The sequence below is a fragment of the Scophthalmus maximus genome, chromosome 7, assembly GCF_022379125.1.
Source record: "Scophthalmus maximus strain ysfricsl-2021 chromosome 7, ASM2237912v1, whole genome shotgun sequence".
NCBI classification, from domain to species: Eukaryota; Metazoa; Chordata; class Actinopteri; order Pleuronectiformes; family Scophthalmidae; genus Scophthalmus; species Scophthalmus maximus.
The window spans coordinates 16,732,462-16,751,151 of NC_061521.1; the positions used below are offsets into that span (position 1 = coordinate 16,732,462).

Genomic DNA, 18,690 nt, shown 5'->3' on the forward strand with positions numbered 1-18,690 from the left:
TGTTGGGAAAACACAGCAGCAGCATAAGCAGATATTGCCCAAACAAAATAAAAGAAGAAACACTTCGTAGCAAAAGAATTACCAAATTTACACCCTGTCAGACTTTTATTCACGCAAATCTGTCTGTACACAACTGTCACTGTATCACGACCTGCTTCCAGACGGGCACTGAAGTCCGGACGTGTTCCTGAACTTTTCGGGAGGGGGGTGAATGTGAGAAAGCAAATGTTGCTCCGGACATATTTCAGAACCCTTCCTGCAAGCCCCCGAGTAAAATTTCACGGAAAATGTCAGATTGAGCCCATGTGAGAATACAGCAGGAAAATTCATTGCGAGCGAGTGGCCGCGTCGATAACTGTAAACAAAAACACTGCTTGAACACAGAATGTTCGCGTCTTGATCGGACGATCTCCCGCTGCGTTTGTCAAGTGTGAAAGGGACATTTTGCTCGTGTCCTAAAACAGCTATGAACTCTATACTATATCATCAACTGTGTGGGGGCTGACAAGGACGAGGGTTCACAATTTTTCTGGCTCTTTGGTGGTGGAGGTATGTGTGGCAGGTTACTCCTCTGGCTGTATCTGTATCTGATCTCTGCATGTGCTCTGCTCGGTGTGGCTCATTCCCTACAGGAACTACTAATAGAAATACTTAACCATGCGCTGTGTGTTGAACGTCCTCCTTAACAAAGAAAGAAAAACTCTGAAGCAGCTGAACACTAGAAACCATTTCAGTTGATAGTATTGAGATTGTTGGATGGATTTATCTTTTGAAATGAGGAGCTGTTCTGTGAAGTCAGCGTGATCCTGGTTTGTCTTCCTCTGCAGGTCTTTCAGCGACAGCTGTTTCCTAAGCAGCCCCCTGTGTTCAGAGCTGGCAGATGTGCAGTGGTACGGACATGACAAGGCCAAACCTGGAACCCTGGTCTGAGACCTTCCTTTAGGGGCCTAGAAGAGTCCCGTTGCCCTCTCCTACTGCCTCTCCACTGTTCCTCACTACTACCCATTGACAACCAACAACCTCATCCTTAAAACCCCACAAAATCCTGCCCCCACCCCGACTGGTGGACTGGACATGAGCCTCCCTCCTCCCTGTATCCCTCCCTCCATCCATGCCCCCTCTTTTTATCATGCCCCTCTATCGCAGCTCAGCCAGACGAGGACATGCTCACTGCGCTCTGATGAGGGCTGATCTCACAGGACAGACTGAGAAGTGCCACCTCAGCTGTTGAACAGTTGCCCGACAGCATCACAGAGCCCGTGTCTTTACTCAACCCTCTGCAGCACACGAGCAACGGGACAAGGGGGAAGGAGCGATTGGAAGAGATAGAGCACACAATAATATCAAACACAACTCAAACTCAACATCGGCCATTCCAGGATCTGTTTAACATCTCACCTTTGCTCCCCCCAACCTTAATAACTCTAGTGCACTGCCACCAAATCAGTACTGGATTTGAGCCACCAGTTTATAACCCACTCCCAGGCCCAAACAAACTGTGCTGGTCGTCATCACTCCCATCAATGTTGTTTGTCTTTTTCTTTTTTTTCTTTTTTATTTCTCCCTGCGTATTTATAAAAAGGACAATTGACTCAAACTTTTCAAAGATCTGGATTTACAAACATTTAGATGACATTCAACGTTTAGTTTTAACCCACAACCAAAGACAAGACTGGATTGGCTGATCACAGCAGGCTCCCGTGGGCCGGCGCCCCTGCAGAAAAGTGAATTCACAGTGACAATATCAGGATGCTTTCTGGGACTCTGTCTAGAATATTTATGAGGACTATAGCAATAACAGTGTACAAGTATATGAACTGGTTTGACATTTCAGAGTGAACTGAAGCAGGAGGTTTTGCCATGTTCTCTGCCTTGTGATGCTCGGGAGTAGAGGCTCATTAGTGCACCTCAGGGAGAATATGGAGTTTTGGTTATTGGGTTTGGCATTAGTCTGTGCTGTTTTTTAGTGACTTCATTCATTTTCATTTTCACGTCTTTGGTCTTCATAAGATTTCTCTGTCCATAACAGTTTGTTGCGCCGCATGGTGGATTATGAACAGTCCCAGGGCCAGAACGTGAAGGGCCGTGTTTACCATTTGCCACACACAATCACTGCAACATTTCATTCCATCTTTTTACACTTATCTCTTTCAACCCTGAAAGTAAAACAATATGATTGGCTGTTGACCCCTGTTGGCATCACATGTAGTTTGACATTGAGGCTGTTAAGTGATAAATCTCTACAGTGAATCATGTTTTTTTCTCTCACGACTGTCTCTTATTTGCCTTTGGTCTTGGTTTTATTTACCAGTTTACATCATGCTGTGTGTGTTCGTCTGTCGCTCTGTAGCACTGTGTGTTCTCATCTCTCTGTCCAAAACCTCTGCATGACAGGAGCATCCTGACCGAACACTGACAGGCAGAACTTAGCGCTGGCCAGATCGCATGGCGACAGTCAGAACACATGCATTTATGGGGCACACACACTAGTACTATTATATTTGTGCCAAACGTGTTACTTTTGTACTGTATTCGGCTCTGGAACAGCAACTCCTTTGAGCTATAGATGCCTTCAAATCCCCTCAGTCTATAGCCACGCTGTAAAACAGCAGCAATGCAGAGTAGCAAGACGACGCTTCACACACTTATTTACAACTTGGCATCAGCAAGTTGTTAATGACTTAGTCGATCTTACTTTGGTTTTAAAGCACAACATTGACAGTGTGTATGAGGGCTGGAGCTACTATTGGCACGTCACTGATGAGTACCATCAAAGTGCATAGGAGGCAACTAGACAAGCTGAAACCACAGACGAGGCATTAAATGATAAGCGTTTGGTTTTTCTTTTACAGTATATTTTACAGGACATAGATTAATCAATTATTACTAACCCAGTATCAGGGCAGAAGCAAAGCCATGAATAAAAAATGAGAGGACTTATTTTGTCTCACATCCCAAACAACAATCAGATATTCAGAACAGGGTTAGAAAAGCACACCTGGTTTTGTACAAAGGAAGTTGAACTCTGCATGTTCTAGCCGTCCCTGAATCAGTTTCCCTCGACATGTGTTGCAGAATAACATTTATCAGTGTTTCATTGTTGCACAAAATCTTGAATTAATCAGAGGGGGATTTTATTAAGATTATGACAGATTCTACATCTCATCACGTCTGGAAAGAAATCCTGTATCGTGCTATAGTGCACGGGAGGAATGGTACGTGTCTTACCCTGTCCCACATAGTGGTGTGTCCCTCATGCACTGACGTCAGTTGTTGTAATCTGTCACTTTCAAAACTAATTTTTCCATGCGAAGGTTTAACCCGCTCTCATGCCCCCTGTGCACGGCTGTGTTCTCCAAGAGTTATCCATCCATGCCCGGTCAAATCTGATAAATCTTTTTCCCAGGATTTGGAACAAGCACACAACCAGTTACCTGCAACTCATCGGAATTCATTACTCTAATCTAATCTGATCTGAATCTATTCCTCCGGTGTGTTCAACTTTGACCCGGCTTTTCTCAATGAAAAGTCTGCTCCCAGATTTTGTGCACTCGAGACACAATCCCATGCATGCCGCGCAGATCCACTGATAAAGACCCCAAAGATATCCAGCATCCGAGTAGTATACGCTAACATTAGCACGTCTTGCTCCGTAGTGTCGCCCCGCCCACAGAGGGTCCTGTTTTGACCTTGTGCTAACCTCTGACCTCTGAGCCCAATGTGATGAAGTGTGACAGCCCCTCTGTAGTTCCAAAAAGCCCTTTTTTTCTGTGCTCCATTGAGACGTTAGAGGTTTTTGTAAAACTCCCCAAGACAAATGATCGAACTCTTTTGTCAGTCCTTTCCTGTATTGTGCGGAGGGGCGCTGTAAGGTTTTGGGGGTTTTTTAACATTGACATTCATTGTTTTAACAAAGTTCCATTTTATATGAATCAATATTGGTTGGGTTTTTATTTTAGTTCTGACATTGTAACATCCCTTTCAGGTGCTACAAAATGACCAGTTACTGCTTTGCCACATAGGATCTAGACATCTCTCCACTGTTATCAATAGGTTCAATACCAGATGTGCAAAATGAAGCTTATTTTAACAAACCGTTTAAAAGTAGAACACTTCCCCTACCAGACGATAGAGCATGTAACTTGATTTTATCAGTTCTGTTCAACTGTAACAATACATTAAAGGTGTTGTAGAAAAAAATGTGGAATTGATAAGAAAAAAAACTGAATTCCACAGTTAATTTATTCTTTTTTTTCTATTAAAAATTTGTATAGTAACTTTACATTTTTCAAAACTGTGTTGTTGGAAATTGATGATGAATTTTCAAGTTGAGAAGCCGTGGTGGTTCTTGAGAGTAAGAAAAATAAATTATTGATGAATGTTCTCAAGATTATGCCTTTGTCAGTTTTTTTTTCTCTTCCATTAATTCAAAATCAAAAAAACATGAAGCTATTTAGTCGCCCACTTCCTGGTGGCTCAGATCAAATCTGTCCAGGCCATTCTGCTGAAAGGTCAGAGTATCAGTGAGTCTCCACATGGAGTCACCACTTCCGGACACACTCACTCTTCTGTCATCACGTCCAGGCCCCAGTCACTTCCTTCTCACACTCTGGCTCTTGAGAAGAAGGAGGATTTCCTGCAGAGTCAAAAGCAAGATAAACTCCAAAGATAGAGAGAAGGTATTACATAGAGGATACTACTCGCCACCGAAAAAGCAGACCACAAGTTTAAACACCTGCACATTGACACAGTCTAGTATAATTTATTTATTCCCACTCGTCACATGGCCTGTCTGTGACGAGTCACGCTCAAGACAGATTGTTCACGCTGAACAATCTGTCTTTGTGTAAATGCAACATGGAACCATTCAAGTGTACTGGCAAGGAGATGCAGACATCGGAGCAAACTGACTGTATACTGACTGTGTATACTGCTCACCATGTGCACTCATATCATGAAACACCAGCTACACGGCTTGTAAACACACACTCAAAACAGAAGTTGTGAGGTTTTTACCATCCCGGAATGTGGTTTTATACACGAGAGGAATCGGCTGTCCGTTTCTTTGAGGACACCGAAACCTCGCGATCCTGCTTTCTCTTATTTCTCATCCTGTGTCCATTCTGCTAATGAATCCCATGTTAGTCTTTGTACTCGCCGTGTTCCCATAGCAGCTCCAGAAAGCAGGCAACAGCTGGAAGCTGTTAGCAAGACATGCCGTGAGAAACTAGCTGCTCTGTGATTTTTGTATTTTTTTCACTTGCACAAGTGTGCGTGTGCGTGTGTGTGTGCGCGTGTGCTCGTGTGTGCGTGTGTTCTCTATAGGAGTGGTGTATGACCTTGCTATATATTCTTAATGAAATACTCCATCATTTAAAAACACAAACACACCACACCCTTCACTGTCTGTGTAGCCTTGGAAATCTATCTTTGTGAGGACCAGCTGTAGTTTTAGGCCATGCAATGTTTTTGTTAAGTCCATTAAGGGGCAGTTGGGATTAAAACCATAGGCTCTGATGGTTTTTGGTGACAGTTAGAATCAGACTTAGCCTAACACTAAAGTGAGCATAAGGCATGTTCACAATCTCATTTTTGGTCAGTATGTATTTCATATTTGTGTCTCTTATAACAAGGAGGCCTCCATGGTCTGAAGGGCATCCTCCTACAGAGGAAGTTGATGTGTGACTGGACTGAACCTGTAGCAATGCTGCCCTCTAGTGTTGAGCATCTCTGAATGAACGAGGGGGAAAATGAGGAAAAAATGGAAAAATATGACGACAGTATTATTCTGTAACATTATCGGATAGTTTCATTTTATCTGCAAATATATATAGACAGAAGTTTTACTTTTATTGATGTGTAAGTCCAGTTTTGCATAATATCACAGATTTCAGCAACTTATGTCAATTTTATTGGCAAATTTCATATGCACTATTATCTATTCAACATGCAGTCAGTGTTGTAGCTTTTGAATACGTTGATGCATTTCTTCATCGTTTGGGTGTAAGTAAATGTTTAAGTCTCCGAGAATCCCGAAGGAGAAGTGATACTGAGTCATCGTTCAGGCAGCGTGATATCATTTCATCACATTTCAAACAATCTTAAATTCGGGAGTGCACACACTGTTCACACGGTCCCGGACCAACATCAGTAACAAGGTCTACAACAGGAGGAGTGTGTCGACCACAGTTTGAAAGTCCCTGTGCAGTCAGTAAGTGGATTTTTCAGAAAAAAGCGATACTTACATTTAAAAAGATATTTTAAAATTGTAAATTTCACAGACTAAATTCCACTTGTTCCAGTAGAGGTCCATTGGTTTCATCTGCATCCTGTTCAAAACACAGATGGGGAAAAAAGACATGAATCCAACAATATGTGATAATCCAGACAGAATTTTGCACTTTCTAAATTTGGTATTACTGATGTATTTTTCGAGGTTTACTTTCAGACTATTCAAGAAAGTTGTACATCAAGTTTATTCTGTATATTCCATCCTATTATATTTGTTTACCTGTGTGAGCCGGTTGTAGGCCTGAGTATTGGGGGCGCTGTAGCGACGCAGGCCTCTCCACGACAGCAAAAGTATGTAGACTGACGACAGAAAGCACAGCACACTAAATGCTACAGAAGTCCCCTTCGCCACATATGAGCCAGCTCGCTGGTGAGACAAAAGAAACGACAGGGAGCGAGTACACGGAGGACAGTTTACACACAAGTCATAAATAATTCCTTTTCACACTTTTAACACACAAGGTCTGATGCTGCAACAAGATTTTGATGGCAAACGAAAATCTGCTGTCAAGGAGTATCGGTGGATCTCTGGAGAAAAAAGACTGAATGATCTTAACACGTTTTTCATGTTTTAGATTAATATGAAAAGTATTTCAAGTTACCTGTTGGTTTGTGTTGAGTGCAACAGGCTGTGTAGACCTGAGACTATTGGCCAGAAGAGCAGAGAATCCAAAAAGCAGACTGAAGACGTTCAGAGCCATCAGGGTGATGATCTATTTGTCGAACATACAAACTCAAGTGAGGCAGTTGATTCCCTATGCAGAATAATTACATGGGAAATTATCAATTTGAAGCATTTACCTTTAATCTATTAGCTCTTCTCTGAACCTCTATTGCCAGAAACCCAGCAGCCACATACTGTAACAACACAAACCGTTATGACCCAGTGTTTCGACTCTGTTTCTGTCTGGATAGGATTTGAATTCTGGGTGGACTCACACACAGGCTCGACCACACTGGTGTTGTCATGGAGACGGAGCAGTTGTAGCTCACACACGCATGTGTGACTGTGGCAAGTGTGCAGACTAAAGCACTGAGAACTTGAACCACCTGAGGGGGAAACACAGGACAAGAAGCAGGCGGACATGTTTGCAAGCTGATCGACTACATGTTGACCGGTGGTTTGGACGAGAACAAGAACATCGCCTCTCACCCCGGCCACTAAGAGTCTGGTGTTGACCACGGTCCCGAACCAACGATGAATCCTAACGTTGTCCAGCTCCTCGTGATCGGTGGCCTCGGCCGGTGGGCAGGCTGCAGGTGTCTCCTTAAAAAACACATGGTACAGCCCCTCCTGGAACATGTTCTGCATCATCTGTTGTGCAAGAAGAGAGCCAACGAGGAGGATCACCGCGGAAGAAAAGAGCCAAACCCATATGTTACTGTGACAGGCCTTGATCCACATTTCAAAACAGATTTCTGTTTAAAGCCACTTACATTTCCTGAAAGATTGGTCGGCTTCTACCCATTTATCCACAGGCCCCCATATCAACAGATAGGATAATCGGACTAACTCGAGAAACAACCGTTTCTCTCTCTGTTGCCGTCTCCCGTCAGAGTCGCACAGTGTGTCAGAGAGGCAAAGTTCACATGCGTTGGTAGATAGTGAACGGTTAAAGTTCACTCTTGAGTGAATGTAAGGGGTGGGGTGCAGGACGTCACGCTTTACTCACATTGTACCTCCCTGTTCTGTGGCTGTGCAATGTAAATCACACCAGATCACTTTCTTTTTAAGACCTATATTTGAGCCTTGGATAAATCTATTGGTGATGTGAAATGAGTTCCTCCGGTAATGCCTGAGAATTTTTTATTAGCCAAATAATTTAAGCACAGTAACTTTTTACGTCGACCCAGAATTTTGACAAGGCTGTAGGTATCACTTAATTCATGAATAAAATGATCCTGTCTTGTGTCTTCACAGGTGCTGAGGTGCAGAATGTGCGTAACTTCAAGGTCCAGCTCAGAGTAAATGATGTTTAATTTTATTTCGTAGGTTTTGAATGAGACAAATGAAACAATACAGCAACCATGAAACCATGACATCATCACAGTGAGCTCAGGACACACACATACTGTAGTTTGCAAATGTCTTTATTCACCCACGGATTCCAGCAACAACCTGGTGCGATCAACAAACCTAAAGAAAGCTGCGTGAGCAGGGGATGCACACCTCCCACCTCGGACCACAAACCAACAGGAAGAGGCCACAGAGCATCTTGGGCCGACGGACACAATTTTTAAAAGGTCAGACCCATTCAGTTTTTCCTGGCAGTGTTTCTATGTCATCGTCCTCGTCCTCCGTCCCACGCGTGTACAGGTCGGCCAGCCTGTCGAACAGCGGCCCCCACTGACGCAGGCTCCGATAGTCCTGCTCCTCCGCCGAGTCCGAGGAGTCGACGGAGCTGAGCGAACTCGCCCAGGAGCCGACACCTTCGTAGTCGAACGCGAGGAGCGAGTCGTGCGGAGGCGCCGTGGGGTCACCGTCTGCAGCACACAAGATCTAGAGGGGGAATCACATCATCAAAACACGCTGCCGTTTAATAAGGAATTCTCTCCCACACACACACACACACACAGTCACCTTTAAAAAAAGCAATAAACCTTGGGCCTCCGACCACATCGCTCACATTTTCTATGTATTTTCCAATCTCCTCATCGGCGTGGAGTTGCAGTCGGTAGCTTGGGCGGCTCTGGACAGTGGGAAACACATCGGTGGCCCTCGGGCAGTTATCCAGCCCCCTCTGAAGCTGGTTCAGGTCATACGCCTGAAGGACAAAGGAGAGGAAACAGACTCATAATCATTATCTTCACTTCTGCTTTGTGTGTCACAGTTTCCCTAGTTACAACCCATTCCTCTGTTTTGTATGTCTTGTTGCGTCTAATAAAGTATTGCCTGTTACTGTACTAATGGTTTTTGCCCCCTCCCCCCAGTTGCCCTCAGTGACCCTCAATCTCTCCCTGTCATTGGATAAATTCAACCAACATCCAGTGTCCTTTACTACACAGTCTATATTGCTTTGTGGCTGTAGCTATATCCCAGTCTAATCTACCCGCCTCGGTGCTCAAGACTCTTAAGCTTCTCGAGCACCCTGCGCTTATCTCTGGATTTGGATCTGTTTGCTGAACCTGCCTCCTTCTCTTCTCTTAATGAGTGTTGAACCAGAAGTGGGTAGCTTGTCTTATCCTCTGCTGACCTGCCTGTCTGGTCCAATTGTCAGAAACTAAAACCAAAGCTTTTACAGTGTAAAGAGTCTCTGCTCACTTTGTGCATATTTAATGAAAATGGCCCATTTTTTTTACTTGTGGCTCTCATGAAAATAATTTTACATCACAGTTAAAAGTAGACAAGGCTCCTAGCACTTCCATCCCTGTCACCGTGAGACAATAAAGAGTTACATCAGCTAATTTAGGAAGACGTCTAACAAAAAAAGGTGTCCTGTAACAACAACATCGAAGACAACCTCCTGAAAAAGAATTCTCAGCGATTCCTACAAGAGCTTGGCTCTCGTGCCAAACAGTTCCCTTCTCTTCTGCCCTACCCGGTCTTCTTCACCTCCTCCCTCTTCATCATAGTAAAAGACGTTGTCTCTGGGTTCGTCTTCGAGGTGAGACACATCCTTCTCCGAGCTCCTCCTCCTTCTCAGCAGCAGCAGCAGCAGCAGGAGCAGCACTGTGGTCAACAGAAAAACAAAAATGACGTGACCAACGGAAGACAGGGAAGTGAACGAAAACAAACCGAGGATACTGGGGGGAATAAGAAAAGACCCGCCACGTACACAGGAGACCAAAAATTGCTCCCAGAACCGAGGTCGCGCGAGAAGAGATGTGCAGGCGAGGGGCAGAGTGTGAGATGAAGCAGGTGGAAACAGCCCCCTGACACTGGCACACTTCCACGTCCAGGACGGAGTCTTGGTAGAGCGTGCCGACATCGTAGACACGCATGAGCACATGGTAGTCCCCGGGTGACAACTCCCGTCTGGGGGCCAGGGAGGCCACGTCGCCTGTAAGGGGACCACAGATGCAGAATTAGCGCCACAGGAGTCGAACCACAACTTGCACCTCTTGTCACTGGGTGTGAATACAGTGGGCGAGCTCTCTTGCTTGTGGAATTGATGCTGATGGTCCAGTTGGTCCTGTGCTCTCCTTGAAGCTCCACGACGAATGGTCCGGCGTGACCTGGTCCGTCGAGGTCCACTACATCCAGCAGGGCAGCGACAGGCTCCTTGTCGCACAGACGGGCTGCTCTCTGCTTGATCACAGGCCGATGGTCGTTCACATCCAGCAAAGTCACGACCAGGGTGCCTGTCCCTGTAGCTGGGACAGTGTCTGGAAGCAGGAATAAAGAAGGACTCAAGCAGGGTTGTTGCTCGGTTATATAAAAAGTAAAGGAAAGAAAGCAAGGGAAAGAAGGCTGTGACCATTTTGTGGGGGCAAAAGCATAATCTTACCGTTGTCATAGCCCAAAATTAGGACTGTGTATTTGCTGTCTTTGACATAGTGTGACTCTCTGTCCATGCTGCTTTTTACTTTCACCGATCCCGTGTCTTTATCGATGCTCAGCCACCTGGCAGTGTCATTGTGTAGTTTATATCTGGAAGCAGGAGAAACAACCTAATTGTGACTGAAACAGAGTGAGCAGTATACATACAAATGAACACACTACATACATGTATTGACATGTAAACAGAATGTGTTCCCATCACCTAACACTCTGGGCCCTGGCTGTGTCGGGGTCAGCAGCCCTGAGGTCGGCCACAGAGCTCCCCGTGTCCGCATCCTCCGAAACGCTCGCGTGCATCTCGGCTGGACCGAAAGCAGGAGGCTCGTTCTGGTCCACAACCGTCACGGTGACCGTGGCCGTCGAGGTAAACTCCGGCCCAGAGGACGGCGCCTCGTTTGTCACCACCACCAGCAGAATAAAGCTGTGGCTGCTCTCAAAGTCCAGCTCCTTGAGGTGGATGGAGAGAAATGAAATGAGTGCAACATCCTCTGCATGTTGATGGAAGTGGACCGATGTTGTTCTTCTGACCTTGGCTGTTTTGATGATTCCTTCCATTTTGCTGGAGCCGGTGGTGACGTTGAAGTCCCCCTCCTCGTTGCCTTTGACTATTGAATATTTAGTGTTGGCATTCGGAGACCCTAGCTCATCCTTGTCAGTGGCCTTCAGCTTCATCACCTCAACTCCAGCCTCGTTCTCAGGGACTGATGTGGAAATCTGAGGGGGGAAGCGAGACAAAGATGCTCAATGAAGTTTATCTTAAACATCCTCATGTGCATCGGAGGAATGAAGTCTTTGTTCAACTCACAGACGTGACGGTGAATTGTGGAGCATTATCGTTGCTGTCGGCGACGCTGATGATAACAATGCAGGTGGCTGTCAGCCCCTCGCCCTCCATATCAGCAGCTTCAATGATCAGCTTGTGCTCTGGGTGAGTCTGACACAGGGAAGTGAGGGATGAGATGAGGAAGTCTTGGAAAAAGAACAGGGCAGTGTTTGTATACTTCACCTCTCTGTCCAGTCCACCCGCTGCCACGCTGATCAGTCCACTTACTGGGTTCACGGCAAACATTTCCCCTTTGGCCATTTGAGGCGTCTGAGCCCTTATCCGATACCTTATTATTGCATTGTTTGTCTCTGGGTCGTCTTTATCCACCGCCGTTACCTTCACGACAGAGTCATCTGTTGACAACGGCACAAAAGTGACTTGAAATCCACATTTTAGGAAGTAGAGTTTCAATGTGCTCCAGCCTTCATCTTTCTTTTTCTCTCACCAACTTCTGCGCTTTCACTCACTCTGCCATGGAAACGGTTCTGAGTGAATTGCGGAGCGTTGTCGTTCTGGTCAATGACATTGATGATGATCTCCATGGGCTCCTCTGCTCTGATGTTCTCATTCATTGCGTGGGCCCACAGCTGTAACACACGGCAGCAGATATTCTAGTAGTGTGCACATGCATAAGGATTTACTTTACTCTATTTGAAATTGAAGATGTGCTTTGTTATAGCTCACACTGTATGTGGCAGTCTTCTCCCTGTCTAATGGCTGGGTCACGTACAACACCCCAGACCGCCGATCAACAGTAAACACACCCTCGGGGGGCTGATCCACCCCTGGTCCAGTGATCTTGTAGGTTATCGCCACCTTTTCCTCATTGCTTGATTTAATCTACAGAACAGTAACAAAGATATTTATGTCAAGAGATCTTGATAGATTTAGTTCTTATGCAAAATCAAAAATGATTTTAATACATTCATTACCTTCACCATGAATTTGGGATATGGACCCCTGTCATTTTCTGGGAAGTTAATTGCAGGAATAACCCACTCCCTCTTCGTCCGTCTCAAACTGCCAGACACATGTGGAAACTCACTGCTGGAGATCTGCTGGAGGCCCATGTCAGAGTCGTTCTTCTGGGTTCAGGATGGAGGAATCAGGTTGTGAAGTAAGACATTTACTTGTAATCTGATCAAGCAAATTTAAGATTTAAAAAAAATTACCTTGAGGTTTTCGTTTGTTGGGTTTTCCTTATGAGACCAGTTGTTTCTGTTGTCCAAGCAGCGTGGTTGGATCCCTGCTGCAGCCAGAACAGCCCAACACTGAGGACCAGACACCATGCAATTCAATTATATCATAAAATAATTTTACATACATATATTTTTTACAGTACTGATAATCAAGTAATGGGTGTGCAATACTTTGCAGATGTAGGAAGGGATTTTTTTGGTATCGAATAATAATAAACTCTCTCACACAAACACAAATACCTACATATACATGTATTAATAGAAATCATAATAATAGACATAGCCTATATCATAATTATACAAAGTAAAATTATATTTTGCATTACTCAAAGGAGAAACACATCAATTCAGAAGGCAGAGCACAAAAGATATAAATCTTGTTGAAAAACAACAAATTAACATAGAAAAAATAATAATATACAGTTGTGCTGAGCAGTATAGTCTTCAGTTTCCAGTGTATGAGGGATTTACAAGCCTTGGTAAAAAAAAAAAAAAAGGAAAGTTGAATAAAAACATAGAAATACCTGAACTTTTCACTGCTGTGTCAAACACTCACCTGGACGTGGCACAGCAACAAAAGCGCCGTCAAAGTCGTCCCCATCATCTCGTCAGTATAGAAAAACCTGAGTGATCTGTCCTCCACCGTCACTAGACTAGACCTGCTGCTTGGTCCCAACTTCCTCAGTCAGTGTAATGATTAATCCTTTCTCAGATCCATGTACTGCCTCCATTGTGAGGATTCATTATTTTGAACTGCGTGTGGCAACAGCAATCACGTATAGTCCATTTTGCTCCGGTTGATGCTGAGTAATGGTTTGATTTTATCAGTTAGAGGTTGGGGAAAAACAAAGCAGCATAGGGGTGAGCTCCGGCACCGTCACACCTGCAGGCGTGTGTCTATGCTGGTGATGCTTTTTCTTTCTTCACCTTTCAAAGAAATGATGTTTCTGCAGCATGTTTTTACAACCTGAAAAACTTTGAGGAACTCCAGAAAAATCTGCAATACTAAGATGTGTTTAAAGATATTACTTCCCTTTGATTTTGCTCGCAGGAGAACCCGACCGTTTGGGGTGAACTTTAGCGAGTGTTTACAAAACACACAAGGTTCTGAGTCTCCCATGACACTCACTAACGAACACGCGCCATGTTTATTTTGAAAACTCTGTTTCCCACACGGCTCTTCACATCACATCCTTCACAGTTAATGTCGTTATATCAGCACTTTTCAATCCAAATGTCTCTCTGATTAAAAAAAGCTCCAAAGTCAATCGAAAATTTCTCAATTGTTTAATATGAAGCACTTGACCAGTGCAGTGACAACTTATACACATTTGACATTCACATTAAAGACAGTACAGTTATACAACATTAAAAATATACTTCACAGTAAACAGGAAAATGGATTGTCTGAAGCAACTGTGCAAGACAATTAGAAACAAAAGTTCTGACGAGGCAAAAACAGAGTGAGAATGTTTCCACTTGCATGCAACTTGGATATAAAACATTCATCATGAATACTCTCAAGAATACAAAAATGTGTATTTTGGACCAAATAAAATGCTGCAATCATGAACATGTAACCCGTGTTGAACATATGGAACAGTGATATTCAAAGAAAGTTGCTGTACATAATACAAAGCTGAGAACTGTCCTTACATTTAAAAGTATTTATAAATCAATTATGTAACAGTTTGAAATGATTTGATTACCATTTGTAAACTTAAAATAATCTCTATCTCCATCCAGCACTGTAAGAAACAAATAAATAAAATCTGTTAGCTGTGGCAAGGTCTGGCCAGGTCAGAGTTCAGATACACCACAGTAGCTGTGATGTCGTCCCTGTACATTCGAGCCAGGTCCTCGGGCAGAGCGAGCATTGCGGCCAATCTCCCCTGGCACAGTTCCCCGTACTCCCCTGTGCCAAGAGCATGTCTGATGAGGTGTGTGGCAGCGTTGGCGTCTAGGGCGGGGGTGGCACGGGCCCTTCGTTTCAGTAGGAGTTCAAGCATCAAACCCAATTTTAGCCGCCTCTCAGATGGTGAAACTGGAGACTGGAAAAGAGAATGAACAGGTTTTTACAGGTTAGCAAGACCAAAATGATTTTGAGTTGATTTAGTTGTTTGCTATTAAATAAAAAATAAGAATACTCATCACTTTCCCTCTGCAAACAAACCTGTAGGTGAATCCCACTCTGGTGCTCTCCGACCAGTCGAACAGCCTCCTGGTTTCCGAGTTCATCCCACAGCCCGTCGGTGCCGAGAATCAGGAAGTGGTCCTGAGGTCTGAGCTTGTGATAGGTTATGTCAGGTGTCACATCCAGGTAGGGTGGAGTTAGGTAGTTGGGCGGAGTGTACTGGTACAGGTTGAGGGAGTCGAGATCCACTCCAGATTCCAGGTTGGATAAAATGCTCTGCTGCAACTCACAGCTCCACTTGAACCTCACATCGCCGAATGAACGCAGGGGCATCAGGATCTGACAACGCCATAAAGTTTAGGGATCAGAGACTTTTTTTTTGCTAATATGTAACTTGTGAACTCACTGTGCAGTTGCGTGTTAAATCAAGACCTCTCACCCCGAGCAGTCTTTCATCTGTGACCACCGTGTCTCTCTCTGAGGGCGGGTGTAGGGCTTTGATTCGCTCCACCTCAGCCTGGTTATTCGAGTTATGGTCCTGGGATAGGGGTAAAGCGCTCCATGAACCGTCCTCCTCCCGTACTCCCAACACAGCTCGGCAGTCGCCGGAATTCGCCACGTGGATCCCGTCTACGCCAACATGTGCCACACAGGCAGTGCAACCGGCGAACGCCACCTGAGCAGATGATGACATGTGTCTCAATGCTGTGTGACTTTGTGTGAACACACTGAAGCAGCGAAGAAGAGCTTATCTCTTTACCTGGATGGCTGTGCTTTTCATCAGGTCATTGGAAAGGGGCACTTGAGCCTCCAAGGAGATGTCAGCGTCAAGCCGTTTGAAGGCGCATTCCAGAGCGTCCTTGGGACTAAAAGAGAGATGACGGAAGAATTGGAAAAAAAGACAGAAAAAGAGACAAAGACAAGCCAATTACATGAGTGGAGAAACAGAGCAAATGCAGATGCCTCCACAAAGTTTCATTGAATTACTGATGAGTATGAAAACAATGTTCACCATTTGCTGTGGCCTTCTCACCCCAATTGAACAACTATGGGAGATTTTGGACCAAAGCACCAAATGAGTGACTATATATTTGGAAGAATGTTGCTCCGTCCCTTCAGTACAGTTCTGGACACTTGTAGAATCAATCCCAAGGTGCATTGAAGCTGTTCTGGCAGCACTGGGTGGGCCAACACCTTGCAGAGACAGTTTTTCTTGTTTTTTCCTTCAATTTGTCATGTGTCTGTTTACGTATGGACATACTTTTATACTCACTTCATGCCCTCACCATGTTCCTCACTGTCCAGTAGCTCTTGCCAGAAAACTCTGAGGTGGTTGATGTAGAGCGAGGCAGATTCGCGATAGTTGAGGTCTGCGTGGTGTTTGTACCACTGCAAGATAGGGGGAACAGGTCTGCCATGCTCCATGCACCTCTCCAGCTCCTCCAAGCTCTTCTTTGGCATCATTGCAACTGCTACGTAGTACAGCAGCCGCTCACTGACGGCTTGGGCACACGCCCAACCCCCATGGCCGTCAAACACACCAAAGAGCATACCTTTAGACTAGAGCAGAAAAAACCTGGGTGAAATTTTTTACACAAAGGGGGAGAGAAGTAGGGAGAAGGATGCAAAGAGCAGTGAAGATGCATACCTGTAGGCAGGTGGCGGCACTGCGACGGTCCTCATTAGGTTTGTTAGCAGCAAGCTGGTTACTCTCAAACTTCCTCACACCACTGAGACCCCTGCCATCAAACTCTGGCACACTCACAATCTGAAACAGAGGAGGAAAGACACATACATACTGTAGATGTGAGTTGTCTTTAGGAGTGTAACGTGAATATTGTAATCAATAATGATGTAGTTATCACACCTCTGGTAGAAGTTAGGCTACTTTAATCAGCTCAAGATGGATGATATCGCAGTGAGGGAACATTTTGATTTTGATTTGATTTTTTTAAATGGAGGTGTGAACCGAACCATGGATGTGGAGAATTTTTACACCTCTAGTTGTTGTACATGTACACTGATTCATCTGTACACTCAACTACCCTTTTCAACTCCGTGCTGTGCTCACCGATTGTAGTGTTTGATATCCAAAAGCATCACACTGAAGAGATGCACAGTGACACGCATTACCTGCTCATTAGATCGCAGAATGCTGTTGATTTGCATCAGGTTGAGCTGGAAGTCGAGATCCTCACTCGTCGAAAAGTGTCGCCCTCTTCGAGACCAACTTCTTGACGCCTCATCGCCACTGGAGCGCAGCTGGTCTGGTCTGCAGGTAGAGGAGAGGCGACGGAGGGAGGCAGGTCGAGGAGGCTGAGAGGAAGGAACCGCTACGAGGTGGACACGCTGCAGGGGGAATAGAATATGATATGCCTTAAATAAAACTTAACTCAGGCGAGAAGAAGTCGACCAGGATACAAACCTCGAGTACGGAGGAGGACGGAGGCAGAGTGTAGCTCGAAGCTCTTTGAAGGATGCTGGCGCACACACGACCAGACATCTCTGATGACCCGCTGTCGGCAGTGTGTTGTGCAGCTTAGTCCCCCCGAGTCAAGGGGAAGAAGAAGGAAATGAATAGAATTACGATCACACCAGCACCATTCCTGTGGGGGGGGGGGGGGGGGGGGGGGAGAATACATGTTTATTAAGGCGCTTACATAATTGGATCGCAAGCTAGCTGCTGTAAAGTGGAGGTAGCATGCTAGCTGGTTAGCTCCTCCGCTAACGTCTATAATGTGTCAGCTACTTACGTTCTGTCAAATCCTGTGTTTGAGCTAAACGTCTGCGGTCGGATTGATGTGCAGAGTGTGATTAAGACACCGCGTGAACACCTTTTTGTAAATTCTTACAAACTTTGTAACTGTCTACGAATACATCGGGGCAGTCAAACAGATGCACCGTACCAAGCTCCGTACGTAACGACGACGTCTGACGTCATCGGACGCACAGACGTACGTCGTCGTCGTCGTCTTCTTCTTCTTCTTCTTCGTTTGGCAGACTAGACGCATCGACGGCGTATTGCTGCCCTCCACTGTTTGTTGTTCACGTCTCTGTCAGTTGTCTATATCTTCTTGTATAATCCAGAACTATGTAGTTACTCCAACGGTTTCTTTATTTTAGTCCAGCTTTCCAAATTGAGTAGAGTGCGTAGATTAAAAACCGCTTCTCCAGTTGCTACCAGATCCCTGAACAGTTTCCTCCTTTGACTAGAGTACTTTTTGCACTGGACATGCTTCACTGTTTCCTCGTCTCACCACTCACACTTTCCATCAGGATGTTTTCCAATCAGAGCCAGCCCACTCCTCAGCCCACAGTGCCCAACCCTCAAGCGGGATAGAACGACTGCATCTATTTCTCTTGCAACTAAAAGTGCATTTTTATTTTTCTACTGTTCTCTGTACTGGAAAAATATGCCGTCCCCTTCCTTTCATTCTCCCATGAATTTTGCCACGTGTCTTTTACTGACCTATTTATTATTCCTGCGTAATGTGGTAGACCATACTGCAAGTTAATTTGTACTCTTTCCTCCTGCACCGCCTTCTTTGCCTCCTCATTTCCCTCCACACCCATGTGTGCAGGCGTTGTGCCAAAAATTGATCGTCTGCCAAAAAGTGATTTTATCTGGATCAAACTCTCATAACGGGCACATGACACAACTTTATGTCTGTAGTAATATCGACGATATGTCTTTATGAAACTTGAATGTTTCACAATTGTGGCCAAAGTGTTTGCCGTT

At 44.9% G+C, this 18,690-nt stretch overlaps 4 protein-coding genes across 22 annotated transcripts in view; 1 reads left to right on the forward strand and 3 right to left on the reverse strand.

Moving 5' to 3' along the window:
- Positions 1–4,388, forward strand: part of frmd4a (FERM domain containing 4A) — a 99,730-nt gene extending 95,342 nt beyond the window's left edge. For all 14 annotated transcript variants that reach the window (XM_035642221.2, XM_035642219.2, XM_035642217.2 and 11 more), the window contains one exon: positions 828–4,388. In XM_035642221.2, coding sequence (XP_035498114.2) covers positions 828–930 — 103 coding nt within the window. In that variant the 3' untranslated portion in view covers positions 931–4,388. The remainder of the gene's footprint in view (positions 1–827) is intronic.
- si:dkey-30c15.13 (uncharacterized protein LOC558731 homolog) lies at positions 4,368–7,884 on the reverse strand. Of its 3 annotated transcripts, none has more exons than XM_035642229.2 (8): positions 7,729–7,884; positions 7,445–7,606; positions 7,231–7,341; positions 7,093–7,149; positions 6,894–7,004; positions 6,512–6,591; positions 6,246–6,329; positions 4,368–4,636 (listed from the first exon to the last, which is right to left on the reverse strand). In XM_035642229.2, exons 2-7 carry the CDS (start codon positions 7,604–7,606, stop codon positions 6,248–6,250), a joined length of 603 nt encoding a protein of 200 aa, XP_035498122.1. In that variant the 5' UTR covers positions 7,729–7,884; the 3' UTR covers positions 4,368–4,636; positions 6,246–6,247. The 3 variants fall into 3 exon arrangements, with proteins under 3 accessions (XP_035498122.1, XP_035498121.1, XP_035498120.1); XM_035642228.2 differs by having other exon boundaries at positions 6,512–6,658; XM_035642227.2 differs by lacking the exon at positions 4,368–4,636 and having other exon boundaries at positions 5,830–6,329; positions 6,512–6,658.
- A 373-nt stretch (positions 7,885–8,257) lies between these two features.
- On the reverse strand, positions 8,258–13,758 carry LOC118315912 (B-cadherin-like). 3 transcript variants are annotated; one of them, XM_035643588.2, is made up of 15 exons: positions 13,374–13,753; positions 12,791–12,889; positions 12,551–12,700; positions 12,303–12,458; positions 12,064–12,205; positions 11,799–11,971; positions 11,598–11,726; positions 11,321–11,506; positions 10,995–11,239; positions 10,740–10,882; positions 10,393–10,617; positions 10,068–10,292; positions 9,831–9,961; positions 8,919–9,056; positions 8,258–8,791 (listed from the first exon to the last, which is right to left on the reverse strand). In XM_035643588.2, exons 1-15 carry the CDS (start codon positions 13,419–13,421, stop codon positions 8,537–8,539), a joined length of 2,445 nt encoding a protein of 814 aa, XP_035499481.2. In that variant the 5' UTR covers positions 13,422–13,753; the 3' UTR covers positions 8,258–8,536. The 3 variants fall into 3 exon arrangements, with proteins under 3 accessions (XP_035499481.2, XP_035499480.2, XP_035499483.2); XM_035643587.2 differs by having other exon boundaries at positions 12,551–12,703; positions 13,374–13,752; XM_035643590.2 differs by having other exon boundaries at positions 8,627–8,791; positions 8,873–9,056; positions 12,551–12,703; positions 13,374–13,758.
- Positions 13,759–14,088: 330 nt separating this feature from the next.
- Positions 14,089–17,893, reverse strand: pdp2 (putative pyruvate dehydrogenase phosphatase isoenzyme 2). 2 transcript variants are annotated; one of them, XM_035643212.2, is made up of 9 exons: positions 17,705–17,893; positions 17,377–17,489; positions 17,085–17,300; positions 16,600–16,719; positions 16,225–16,511; positions 15,712–15,817; positions 15,391–15,627; positions 14,991–15,290; positions 14,089–14,868 (listed from the first exon to the last, which is right to left on the reverse strand). In XM_035643212.2, the coding sequence occupies exons 2-9, from the start codon at positions 17,452–17,454 to the stop codon at positions 14,593–14,595; spliced, it is 1,620 nt and encodes a 539-aa protein (XP_035499105.1). In that variant the 5' UTR covers positions 17,455–17,489; positions 17,705–17,893; the 3' UTR covers positions 14,089–14,592. The 2 variants fall into 2 exon arrangements, with proteins under 2 accessions (XP_035499105.1, XP_035499104.1); XM_035643211.2 differs by having other exon boundaries at positions 17,377–17,557.
- Between the last annotated feature and the right edge of the window lie 797 nt (positions 17,894–18,690).